The following is a 13,304-nucleotide window of genomic DNA, read 5'->3' as shown; positions in this document are numbered from 1 at the left end:
GTTCAAGGCTTCTCCTGTTAATCATTACAGCAGCAAACCCTTACGCAAGGATCAAGGAGAAGAAAAAAAAATCTCTTCCTGGCAGTAGGAGCTCAGAATTTCCCGGCATTCACACTATTGCAAAATGGTTCTCTATAGCCGATCTGTCAGAATGTGGAGACGGAGCCATGGAGATAAGGAGGTATGCAAACAGAAAGTATAATCCCATCACAAAGAGAGAAAAAAAACCACAAAGTTACAACACACACACACACACACCTTTCATTGGAAATCTATCAATGAGAGACTGAAACACTGCGGATCTCATGGCGCAGATTTGCGTGCGACAAATCCACAGCATTTTGCAGCATCAGCAAAGCACACGAGATTTTAAGAAATTTCATTCACATGCTGCAGAAAAAAAAAAAAAATGCAGCGTAAACTAACTAGTGGAAGATAAAATGAATTTGTCAGCTCCGGTGTATGGTTTGAGTGATCCATTGCTCCAACAAACCAGCAGTAAAATGCATTGAGAGCACTCCAGAGCGCACACACATAACGGAGCAGACTCCCGAGCTCACGCACGCACACATAACGGAGCAGACTCCCGAGCTCACGCACGCACACATAACGGAGCAGACTCCCGAGCTCACGCACGCACACATAACGGAGCAGACTCCCGAGCTCACGCACACACACATAACGGAGCAGACTCCCGAGCTCACGCACGCACACATAACGGAGCAGACTCCCGAGCTCACGCACGCACACATAACGGAGCAGACTCCCGAGCTCACACACGCACACATAACGGAGCAGACTCCCGAGCTCACGCACGCACACATAACGGAGCAGACTCCCGAGCTCACGCACGCACACATAACGGAGCAGACTCCCGAGCTCACGCACGCACACATAACGGAGCAGACTCCCGAGCTCACGCACGCACACATAACGGAGCAGACTCCCGAGCTCACGCACGCACACATAACGGAGCAGACTCCCGAGCTCACGCACACACACATAACGGAGCAGACTCCCGAGCTCACGCACGCACACATAACGGAGCAGACTCCCGAGCTCACGCACGCACACATAACGGAGCAGACTCCCGAGCTCACGCACGCACACATAACGGAGCAGACTCCCGAGCTCACACACGCACACATAACGGAGCAGACTCCCGAGCTCACGCACGCACACATAACGGAGCAGACTCCCGAGCTCACGCACGCACACATAACGGAGCAGACTCCCGAGCTCACGCACGCACACATAACGGAGCAGACTCCCGAGCTCACGCACGCACACATAACGGAGCAGACTCCCGAGCTCACGCACGCACACATAACGGAGCAGACTCCCGAGCTCACGCACGCACACATAACGGAGCAGACTCCCGAGCTCACGCACGCACACATAACGGAGCAGACTCCCGAGCTCACGCACGCACACATAACGGAGCAGACTCCCGAGCTCACGCACGCACACATAACGGAGCAGACTCCCGAGCTCACGCACGCACACATAACGGAGCAGACTCCCGAGCTCACGCACGCACACATAACGGAGCAGACTCCCGAGCTCACGCACGCACACATAACGGAGCAGACTCCCGAGCTCACGCACGCACACATAACGGAGCAGACTCCCGAGCTCACACACGCACACATAACGGAGCAGACTCCCGAGCTCACGCACGCACACATAACGGAGCAGACTCCCGAGCTCACGCACGCACACATAACGGAGCAGACTCCCGAGCTCACGCACGCACACATAACGGAGCAGACTCCCAAGCTCATGCACGCACACATAACGGAGAGCACTCCCGAGCTCACGCACGCACACATAACGGAGCAGACTCCCGAGCTCACGTACGCACACATAACGGAGCAGACTCCCGAGCTCACTCACGCACACATAACGGAGCAGACTCCCGAGCTCACGCACGCACACATAATGGAGCAGACTCCCGAGCTCACGCACGCACACATAACGGAGCAGACTCCCGAGCTCACGCACGCACACATAACGGAGCAGACTCCCGAGCTCACGCACACACACATAACGGAGCAGACTCCCGAGCTCACGCACACACACATAACGGAGCAGACTCCCGAGCTCACGCACGCACACATAACGGAGCAGACTCCCGAGCTCACGCACGCACACATAACGGAGCAGACTCCCAAGCTCATGCACGCACACATAACGGAGAGCACTCCCGAGCGCACACATAACGGAGAGGACTCAGAGTCCTCTCAATGCATTTTACAGCTGGTTTGGGGGAGCACAGCGTCAGAAGGAAAGGAAGTATGAAGATAAAAATGACATAACCGGGCTCAGCATCATGTACTCTACACCGCTTACACTACTTTTACATCTACGTTTTCCTTTCCAGTTTTGAGATCCAGCACAGGCTCTCAAAACTGGAGGAAAACGCTTCCATTTTCTCCCCTATTCATCGTCAATAGGGAGAAAACTGAACAAACCGCAACGGAGCGCACCAGAATGCATTCCGTTCCGGTTTGTTGCATTCCCATGCCGGGCAGAAAACCACTGCAAGCAGCGATTTTGTGTGTGGCACGAGAAACTGAACATGGCAGATGTAAGTCTATGTAAATCAATGGTGCCGCATCTGTTATTTTCGGTTTCGGATCCAGCGCCCATTGACTTACAATAATTTTAGTGCCTGATCTGGCTTCTACAGTTTCCCATGCCGCACACAAAATCGCTGCTTGAACAGATGCAGCTGGTTGTATTATTCAAACAAACGCATTTTGCTGTGGTTTTGAGATCCCATGCCGGATCTCAAAAACGGACAGCAAAAAGGCATATGTGAAAGTAGCCTTACTATGCTTAGGCTGCAATACCAAGCACAGCCACTATAGAACGCATGGCGCTGTGATGAGGCGGCAGCGCTCACTGGAGTGCTGCAACCTCTTCATACAGCTGATCGTGGGGTGCTGGGAACAGAACCCCAACGATCAGTTAATGATGAACTATCCAGATAGGCCATTTAAATGGAGTGGCAACTGAATCAGTTAAAAAAATAAATGTGTGCATAGCCCCATTGAAATGTATAGGTTGGCACACTATACCTTTTAAAAAAGGATAGCACACTGCAGAAAAAAAATGGTTGTGTGTGAGCCCTCACTCTTGTGATTTCTCCTTTAAACACTATGGGGCACATTTACTAATGGATGTAAAAGGTGTCGCAAGTCCGCTTTTCTGTCCGGCTGTGCAACAACAATTTTGGCGCACGGCTGGTTTTGCACCTTGTACCAGTTGGGTCTTACAGGGCTGGGACCCCAGCCTCAACAAATTTACTCACATTTATGCAAATGTAAGCTGAACATGACACCTCGTCATAAATTAGATGTATCTAGCGGCAGCGCAGAGGGGGGAAATAAGACCGGCGTAAAAAGTCGGTCTTAGTAAATGTGCCGCTGTGCCATTGCAGAACGTAGGTGAATAAAGTCTTGGAATTTTAGGTTTGGAATGTAGAGATTCCCTACGGCTGACCGCGCCCATAGCACAGAGCTATCCCAGCATTTCTCAATGTGAGGGCTGTACGAGGATCCTCAGAAGGACGGCTCCCCCACAGCCATGCCGAGCAAGCAGAGCACTCACAGACTCCCATAATTCACTGCTGCACGACATGGCAGTTCTAGATACTATGGGCTGCAATTTTTCACATTCAGGCCTCTTTCACACGAGCGAGTTTTCCGCGCGGGTGCAACACGTGACGCGAACGCATTGCACCCGCACTGAATCCGGACCAATTCATTTCTATGGGGCCGTGCACATGAGCGGTGAGTTTCACGCATCACTTGTGCGTTGCGTGAAAATCGCAGCATGCTCTATATTCTGCTTTTTTCACGCAACGCAGGCCCCATAGAAGTGAGTGGGGCTGCGTGAAAATCGCAAGCATCCGCAAGCAAGTGCGGATGTGGTGCGATTTTCACGCATGGTTGCTAGGAGATGATCGGGATGGGGACCCGATCATTATTATTTTCCCTTATAACATGTTTATAAGGGAAAATAATAGCATTCTGAGTACAGAATGCATAGCACAATAGGAATGGAGGAGTAAAAAAAAAAAAATTTAACTCACCTTAACCACTTCAGCCCCGCTAGGTGAAACCCCCTTCATGACCAGGCCACTTTTTACACTTCTGCACTACACTCCTTTCACCGTTTATCGCTCGGTCATGCAACTTACCACCCAAATGAATTTTACCTCCTTTTCTTCTCACTAATGGAGCTTTCATTTGGTGGTATTTTATTGCTGCTGACATTTTTACTTTTTTTGTTATTAATCAAAATGTAACGATTTTTTTGCAAAAAAAATGACATTTTTCACTTTCAGCTGTGAAATTTTGCAAAAAAAACGACATCCATATATAAATTTTTCGCTAAATTTATAGTTCTACATGTCTTTGATTAAAAAAAAATGTTTGGGCAAAAAAAAAAAATGGTTTGGGTAAAAGTTATAGCATTTACAAACTATGGTACAAAAATGTGAATTTCCGCTTTTTGAAACAGCTCTGACTTTCTGAGCACCTGTCATGTTTCCTGAGGTTCTACAATGCCCAGACAGTAGAAAAACCCCACAAATGACCCCATTTCGGAAAGTAGACACCCTAAGGTATTCGCTGATGGGCATAGTGAGTTCATAGAACTTTTTATTTTTTGTCACAAGTTAGCGGAAAATGATGATGATTTTTTTTTTTCTCTTTTTTCCTTACAAAGTCTCATATTCCACTAACTTGCGACAAAAAATAAAAAATTCTAGGAACTCGCCATGCCCCTCACGGAATACCTTGGGGTGTCTTCTTTCCAAAATGGGGTCACTTGTGGCGTAGTTATACTGCCCTGGCAATTTAGGGGCCCAAATGTGTGAGAAGTACTTTGCAATCAAAATCTGTAAAAAATGACCGGTGAAATCCGAAAGGTGCACTTTGGAATATGTGCCCCTTTGCCCACCTTGGCATCAAAAAAGTGTCACACATCTGGTATCGCCGTACTCAGGAGAAGTTGGGGAATGTGTTTTGGGCTGTCATTTTACATATACCCATGCTGGGTGAGAGAAATATCTTGGCAAAAGACAACTTTTCCAATTTTTTTATACAAAGTTGGCATTTGACCAAGATATTTTTCTCACCCAGCATGGGTATATGTAAAATGACACCCCAAAACACATTGCCCAACTTCTCCTGAGTACGGCGATACCAGATGTGTCACACTTTTTTGCTGCCAAGGTGGGCAAAGGGGCACATATTCCAAAGTGCACCTTTCGGATTTTGCAGGGCATTTTTTACACATTTTGATTGCAAAGTTCTTCTCACACATTTGGGCCCCTAAATTGCCAGGGCAGTATAACTACCCCACAAGTGACCCCATTTTGGAAAGAAGACACCCCAAGGTATTCCGTGAGGGGCATGGCGAGTTCCTAGAATTTTTTATTTTTTGTCGCAAGTTAGTGGAATATGAGACTTTGTAAGGAAAAAAGAAAAAAAAAGAAAAATCATCATTTTCCGCTAAATTGTGACAAAAAATAAAAAATTCTAGGAACTCGCCGTGCCCCCCACGGAATACCTTGGGGTGTCTTCTTTCCAAAATGGGGTCACTTGTGGCGTAGTTATACTGCCCTGGCAATTTAGGGGCCCAAATGTGTAAGAAGTACCTTGAAATCAAAATGTGTAAAAAATGGCCTGCGAAATCCGAAAGGTGCCCCTTTGCCCACCTTGGCTGCAAAAAAGTGTCACACATCTGGTATCGCCGTACTCAGGAGAAGTTGGGCAATGTGTTTTGGGGGGTCATTTTACATATACCCATGCTGGGTGAGAGAAATATCTTGGCAAAAGACAACTTTTCCCATTTTTTTATACAAAGTTGGCATTTGACCAAGATATTTTTCTCACCCAGCATGGGTATATGTAAAATGACACCCCAAAACACATTCCCCAACTTCTCCTGAGTACGGCGATACCACATGTGTGACACTTTTTTGCAGCCTAGATGCGCAAAGGGGCCCAAATTCCTTTTAGGAGGGCATTTTTAGACATTTGGATCCCAGACTTCTTCTCACACTTTCGGGCCCCTAAAAAGCCAGGGCAGTATAAATACCCCACATGTGACCCCACTTTGGAAAGAAGACACCCCGAGGTATTCAATGAGGGGCATGGCGAGTTCCTAGAATTTTTTTTTTTTTTGCATAAGTTAGCGGATATTGATTTTTTGTTTTTTTCTCACAAAGTCTCACTTTCCGCTAACTTAGGACAAAAATTTCAATCTTTCATGGACTCAATATGCCCCTCACGGAATACCTTGGGGTGTCTTCTTTCCGAAATGGGGTCACATGTGGGGTATTTATACTGCCCTGGCTTTTTAGGGGCCCTAAAGCGTGAGAAGAAGTCTGGAATATAAATGTCTAAAAATGTTTACGCATTTGGATTCCGTGAGGGGTATGGCGAGTTCATGGGAGATTTTATTTTTTGACACAAGTTAGTGGAATATGAGACTTTGTAAGAAAAAACAAAAACAAACAAAAAATTTCCGCTAACTTGTGCCAAAAAAAATGGCTGAATGGAGCCTTACCAGGGGGGGGGATAGGGGTGATCAATGACAGGGGGGTGATCACCCATATAGACTCCCTGATCACCCCCCTGTCATTGATCACCCCCCCTGTAAGGCTCCATTCAGACGTCCGCATGATTTTTACGGATCCATGGATACATGGATCGGATCCACAGAACGCATGCGGACGTCTGAATGGAGCCTTACAGGGGGGTTATCAATGACAGGGGGTGATCAGGGTAATCAGGGTGATCACCCCCCTGTCACTGATCACCCCCCCTGTAAGGCTCCATTCAGACATCCGCATGATTTTTTACGGATCCATGGATCGGATCCACAGAACGCATGCGGACGTCTGAATGGAGCCTTACAGGGGGGTTATCAATGACAGGGGGGTGATCAGGGTAATCAGGGTGATCACCCCCCTGTCACTGATCACCCCCCCTGTAAGGCTCCATTCAGACGTCCGCATGATTTTTACGGATCCATGGATACATGGATCGGATCCTAAAAAGCATGTGGACGTCTGAATGGAGCCTGACAGGGGGTGATCAATGACAGGGGGTGATCAATGACAGGGGGTGATCAGGGAGTGTATATGGGTGATCACCCGCCTGTCATTGATCACCCCCCTGTAAGGCTCCATTCAGACGTCCGCATGATTTTTACGGATCCATGGATACATGGATCGGATCCGTAAAAATCATGCGGACGTCTGAACGGAGCCTGACAGGGGGGTGATCAATGACAGGGCGGTGATCAATGACAGGGGGGTGATCAGGGAGTTTATATGGGGTGATCAGGGGTTTATAAGGGGTTAATAAGTGACGGGGGGGGGGGGTGTAGTGTAGTGTAGTGTAGTGTGGTGTTTGGTGGGACTGTACTGACCTACCCGAGTCCTCTGGTGGTCGATCCTAACAAAAGGGACCACCAGAGGACCAGGTAGGAGGTATATTAGACGCTGTTATGAAAACAGCGTCTAATATACCTGTTAGGGGTTAAAAAATTCGGATCTCCAGCCTGCCAGCGAGCGATCGCCGCTGGCAGGCTGGAGATCCACTCGCTTACCTTCTGTTCCTGTGAGCGCGCGCGCCTGTGCGCGCGCGTTCACAGGAAATCTCGCGTCTCGCGAGAAGACGCGTATATGCGTCCAGGAGGAGTAAAGCAACCACCTCCCGGACGCATATACGCGTACGGCGGTCGGGAGGTGGTTAATCCACTTGTTCGCACAGCCGGCATATCTTCTGTCTTCATCTGTGAGGAAAAGGACCTTTGATGATGTCACTGCGCTCATCACATGGGCCGTCACATGATCCATCACCATTGTAAAATATCATGTGATGGATCATGTGATGAGCTCAGTGACGTCATCAAAGGTCCTATTCCTCAAAGAAAACAGAAGAGATGCCGGCTGTGCGATCAAGTGGATTAAGGCGAGTTAAATTATTATTTTTTAACCCCTCCAGCGCTATTGTACTAAGCATTCTGTATTCAGAATGCTATTATTTTCCCTTATATCCATGTTATAAGGGAAAATAATAAAATCTACACAACACCTAACCCAAACCTGAACTTCAATGAAGAAGTTCGGGTCTGGGTACCACATTCAGTTTTTTATCACGCGCGTGCAAAACACATTGCACCCGCGCGATAAAAACTGAACAATGGAACGCAATCGCAGTCAAAACTGACTACAATTGGGTACCTACTTGCGTGGGTTTGCCGCAAAGCATCCAGACCTTATCTGGACACGCTCGTCTGCAAGGGGCCTTAGGCCCCTTTCACATGAGCAATGCGTGACGCGAACGCATCGCACCCGCACTGAATCCTGACCCATTTATTTAAACGGGTGTGTGTACATGAGCGTTGTTTTTCACGCATCATTTCTGCATCGCGTGAAAAACGTAGCATGTTCTATATTCTGCGTTTTTCATGCAGCCGATACAATGTTTTATTCACTGAAGCCCCATTCACTATAGAAGCGAATGGGGCTTCAGTGAATAACACATTGTATCGGCGCGGAATAAAACTGAAAAGCTGAACACAGTCGCAGACAAAACTTGCTTGCAAAACGGTGCGAGTTTCACTGAACGCATCCGGAGCCAATCCGTATCGTTCATGTGGAAGAGGCCTTAGGCCTGTGAAAGTTGTTTAATTTTTTCTGCGCTGGTGCAAAGCGTTTTGATGTGTTTTTCACACGCGTGATAAAAAAACTTAAGGCTTACAAACTACATCTCTTAGCAACCATCAGTGAAAAACGCATCGCACCCGCACTTGCTTCCGGATGCAATGCGTTTTTTACTGAAGCCCCATTCACTTCTATGGGGCCAGGGCTGCGTGAAAAACGCAGAATATCGAACATGCTGCGATTCCCACGCAACACAGAACTGATGCGTGAAAAACAACGCTCATGTGCACAGAACCATTGCAATGACTGGGTCAGGATTCAGTGCGGGTGCGATGCGTTCACGTCACGCGTGTAAAACTCGCTTGTGTGAAAGGGGCCTATGGGCCAAATCAGTTTTTCTGCACTGATTTTGTAGCGTTTCTGTCTCAAAATCATCTCTAAAAACCTCAAAACAGCCTCCTATTCATTTCAATGACAAGAAGCATGGAAAAAAGCAGTATGTCCCATCTTGGGGCAGAATCAGCACAGAATCCCCCATTGAAGTTAATAGGAAGCAGAAAAAAACAGCTCCATGTAAGGCCTCTTGCGGTCCGCAATGCAGGGCACCGACCGTCGGCCAGCCGCACGCGGATTGCGATGCATTTGTTCCGCAAAAAGATAGGACAAGTTATATCTTTTTGTGGAATGGAAGCAGGGAAGGGAACACCACAGAAGCACTCCATAGTGCTTCCGTTCTGTGGTTCCGTTCCGCACCTCCGGATTTGCAGACCCATTCAAGTGATGTGGACTGCACACGGCCAGTGTCCCGTGTATTGCGGACGCGCCGTATGTGGCAATCTTGACCCAAACGGATGGCATTTGTCAGACATATCCGGATGCGGACCGGTCTGACAAATGCATTGAAATACCGAAACCGTCTCTCTGGTGTCATCCGGAAAATAGGTCCAGTATTTCTTTTTTTGCATTTTTAAAGGTTTGCGCGTGCGCACGGTCCCAGAATCGCTGAGGTATTCATAGGATGTGTGACCATATCCTGCATGCTGCTGGGGAGCGCAGATCATCGGAAGAACTAGGTGAGTATTTACTGGTTGTTGTTTTTTACCTTCCTGCGAGGGGGCACATATCTGGGCCTAACTACTGTGAGGGAGCACAATGTGGGCATAACTACTGTGTGGTGGCATAAAGGGGGAATAAATACTATGTGGGGGCATTAAGGGGACTGGGTGGGATAGGGTAAGTATAGTTTTTGGGAAGAATTAGAGGCGTGGCCTAGTATGGAAAAAAAAAATTCCTGCAGCAAAGTGGCGAGAAGCCTAAAATGTTGCCAAGTATGGTGGGCATATGGCGCATGGTGGGCATATGGCATATGCCATAACGTGCAACTTTTTTACTCCACAATAAATAAAAGGCTTAATAAACGTCCCTCATCTGAGCGGGATGCATTCGCCCTCCGGTTACATAGGAACCGAGGGGACCATAAAACAGGTCAGGGAGCCGTGGTCGCCCGGGAGATCCGTCCAGCACACGGACTGCGGGAGCAGTTATTACTGGAGGTACGCCACTCTTCTGGGCACTTGTCGCAGATTTGGTCGCAGACTGTTCCGAAGTGATGGAAATGGCAGGCTTATTTAACTGTCCCTCCATATGGACTGAGCCTAGAACTTCAGGACGGTGCAGGTCTATGGCCGTCACTGCATGTGTTACCATTAGCACTGAGCCCTCCTCTGACACAGTCAGGACATGAGCACATATGGTGTGCAAACAGGGCCGGCCTTAGGTGTTCAGGCGCCCTGTGCGAGATAACCTTGTGGCGCGCCCCCCCCCCCCCCCCCCAAAAAAAAAAAAACACTGCTTGTTGCTGGCATCATGGCATAGGCTGGCTGACTATCCAACCAAGTAGTTACCAGCCCTCACACCCCAAAGGCCGGTGTAATGTTATACTTCCCTAGTTCGTGAGATTTCCCTACCCTCGTCACTTCCGGTCGCACCGGACATGACGTGAGGAGGTGTGCCGCGCAGGCGCACAACGACAGGTTAGGGAAATTTCACAGCAGAGTGCGCATGCGCCAGGAGCCTCGCCGGCGGTTAGGGTAGGGAAAAACTATGGGCCAATGCGCAGGCGCAGTGATCGGATGGATGTTCTCAGCTGAACACCGGCCGACACTGCGCATGCATCGGGAGCCTCACCAGCGGTTAGGGAAGGGAAAAATTACGTACGGGCCAGTGCTTTTTCCCTACCCTAACCGCTGGTGAGGCTCCCAGCGCATGCGCAGTGTCGGCCCGGTGTCCAGCTGAGAAAATTCGTTTCCAATGTAGTATTAATAACTAAACAATTAAATAATAAACATATTGCATTGTCTACTTACCGCCAGGACAATTAGATGATCTGGACTCTGGCTGCAGTCTGGCTCTGGGGGACTCCATTGTCACTCTCTTCCCCCCCCCTTCCCTTGTCACTCTCATTATCCCCCGCCCTCCCTTGTCACGCTCATTATTTCCCCCCCCATCACTCTCATTATTCCCCCCCCCCCCATCACTCTCATTATTCCCCCCCCCCCCATCACTCTCATTATTTCCCCCCCCCCCATCACTCTCATTATTTCCCCCCCCCATCACTCTCATTATTTCCCCCCCCATCACTCTCATTATTTCCCCCCCCATCACTCTCATTATTTCCCCCCCCCATCACTCTCATTATTCCCCCCCCATCACTCTCATTATTCCCCCCCCCATCACTCTCATTATTTCCCCCCCCCCTCACTCTCATTATTCCCCCCCCACCATCACTCTCATTATTTCCCCCCCCCCATCACTCGCATTAATTTCCCCCCCACCCATCACTCTCATTATTTCCCCCCCCCCCATCACTCTCATTATTGTCCCCCCCCCATCACTCTCATTATTTCCTCCCCCCCCCCCATCAACTCTCATTATTTCCCCCCCCACCCCATCACTCTCATTAGGTCCCCCCCCCCCCACTCTCATTATTTCCCCCCCCCCATCACTCTCATTATTTCCCCCCCCCATCACTCTCATTATTTCCCCCCCCCCCCCACTCTCATTATTCCCCCCCCCCATCACTCTCATTAGTTCCCCCCCCCATCACTCTCATTATTTCCCCCCCCCCCCATCCACTCTCATTATTTCCCCCCCCCCCCATCACTCTCATTATTTCCCCCCCCCCCCATCACTCTCATTATTTTCCCCCCCCCAATCACTCTCCTCAGTATTTCCACCCTCCCCCCACCATCACTCTCATTATTTCCCCCCCCCCCCATCACTCTCATTATTTCCCCCCCCCCCCCCCATCACTCTCATTATTTCCCCCCCCCCCATCACTCTCATTATTTCCCCCCCCCCCCATCACTCTCATTATTTCCCCCCCCCCATCACTCTCATTATTTCCCCCCCCCCCCATCACTCTCATTATTTCCCCCCCCCCCCATCACTCTCATTATTTCCCCCCCCCCCCCCCCCATGTCACTCTCTTTCTTTCCTCCCCCCTCCCCACTCTCTTTCTTTCCTCCCCCCTCCCCACTCTCTTTCTTTCCTCCCCCTTGTCACTCTCTTTCTTTCCTCCCCCCTCCCCCCTTGTCACTCTCTTTCTACTCCCACCTCCACCTCTAGTGTAGCGTGGCCGAGCTCTGTTAGGTCCGCGGTACAGGAGCATTTGTTTCCTGTACCCGGCCGGACTGACAGGAAGTGCACACTAGGTGAGCACTTCCTGTCAGTCCGGCCGGGTACAGGAAACAAAAGCTCCTGTACCGCGGACCTAACAGAGCTCGGCCACGCTACATTAACAGGCGCAGGATTCTTTAGACTAGAGCGGCAAGCGCTCAGCCTCAGCCACTCAGGCGGCGCAGAATGAGGGGCGCCGCCAGCCGCCCCCAACTTATATAAGCAACTTTTTTTTTTTTAAACCGCAACGGGCGCCGGGCGCCCCCTGCTGAATATAGGAGGAGGGGGGGGGGGAGAAAACATAAGTGCCGCCTCGCCTGCCCATATTACATTGCGGGCTGTCGGCCGCCCGGCGCCCCTGTTGCTATGGCGCCCTGTGCGGCCGCACAGCCCGCACACCCCAAAGGCCGGCCCTGTGTGCAGTGCGGAAACCGCAGCTCTCCACACACCACTGTACACACCTGAGCCGACTCCGCGCTGTCTGCTGGCAAACTGAAGGCCACACTCAATACGCACCTGTCACCGCAGCGCCCTCTGCAGGCCGATCCGCCTCCCGGAATACACAGGCATGTTCACCTGCCTCCGCAGCGCCCTCTACTGACGGATGTAGATAGCGGAATGCGCTCTCCGGCTGCGGGGCGGCGGTCTGCTCCTCCTCTTCCGCCACATGTGACTCGGATATTTCATTTAATAGGCGGCCGCAGAACCGGAAGTGAAGGGAGGCAGTGACCGGGGTTAGATGCAGTCACGGAGGAGGCAGTGGCCGGGGTTAGACGCAGTCACGGAGGAGGCAGTGGCCGGGGTTAGACGCAGTCACGGAGGAGGCAGCTTCTGCTCTGCGGGAAGTGCCTTAGGGGGATATTTTCGCACTAGATCAGGGGTCAGCAATCTGTAGGAGCTCCAGTTGTGGTGACACTAGGACTCCCAGCATGCA

At 50.1% G+C, this 13,304-nt stretch overlaps 2 protein-coding genes across 3 annotated transcripts in view; both read right to left on the bottom strand.

Moving 5' to 3' along the window:
• The window catches only part of H6PD (hexose-6-phosphate dehydrogenase/glucose 1-dehydrogenase), a 33,768-nt gene extending 20,745 nt beyond the window's left edge, over positions 1-13,023 (bottom strand). The window contains exon 1 of one of the 2 annotated variants that reach the window (XM_044281833.1): positions 12,887-13,023. The gene's annotated coding sequence lies outside the window, so the exon portion shown is untranslated. Of the gene's footprint in view, positions 1-11,058; positions 11,103-12,886 lie in introns of those variants that run through there. The other variant, XM_044281834.1, reaches the window with a different exon arrangement.
• On the bottom strand, positions 20-3,756 carry LOC122928702. Its single transcript, XM_044281835.1, has 2 exons — positions 259-3,756; positions 20-143 (listed from the first exon to the last, which is right to left on the bottom strand). The coding sequence occupies exon 1, from the start codon at positions 2,218-2,220 to the stop codon at positions 370-372; it is 1,851 nt and encodes a 616-aa protein (XP_044137770.1). The 5' UTR covers positions 2,221-3,756; the 3' UTR covers positions 20-143; positions 259-369.
• Positions 13,024-13,304: the final 281 nt, after the last annotated feature.

This window comes from Bufo gargarizans, chromosome 2 (assembly GCF_014858855.1).
Source record: "Bufo gargarizans isolate SCDJY-AF-19 chromosome 2, ASM1485885v1, whole genome shotgun sequence".
NCBI lineage: Eukaryota > Metazoa > Chordata > Amphibia > Anura > Bufonidae > Bufo > Bufo gargarizans.
The sequence above is the reverse complement of the archived record's forward strand: the minus strand, read 5'-3'. Positions and strand labels throughout refer to the sequence as shown.

What these genes read in the sequence shown, in the direction of transcription:
- LOC122928702 (XM_044281835.1), bottom strand. Translation starts at nt 2,220, where the DNA reads ATGTGTGCGCTCGGGAGTGCTCTCCGTTATGTGTGCGTGCATGAGCTT.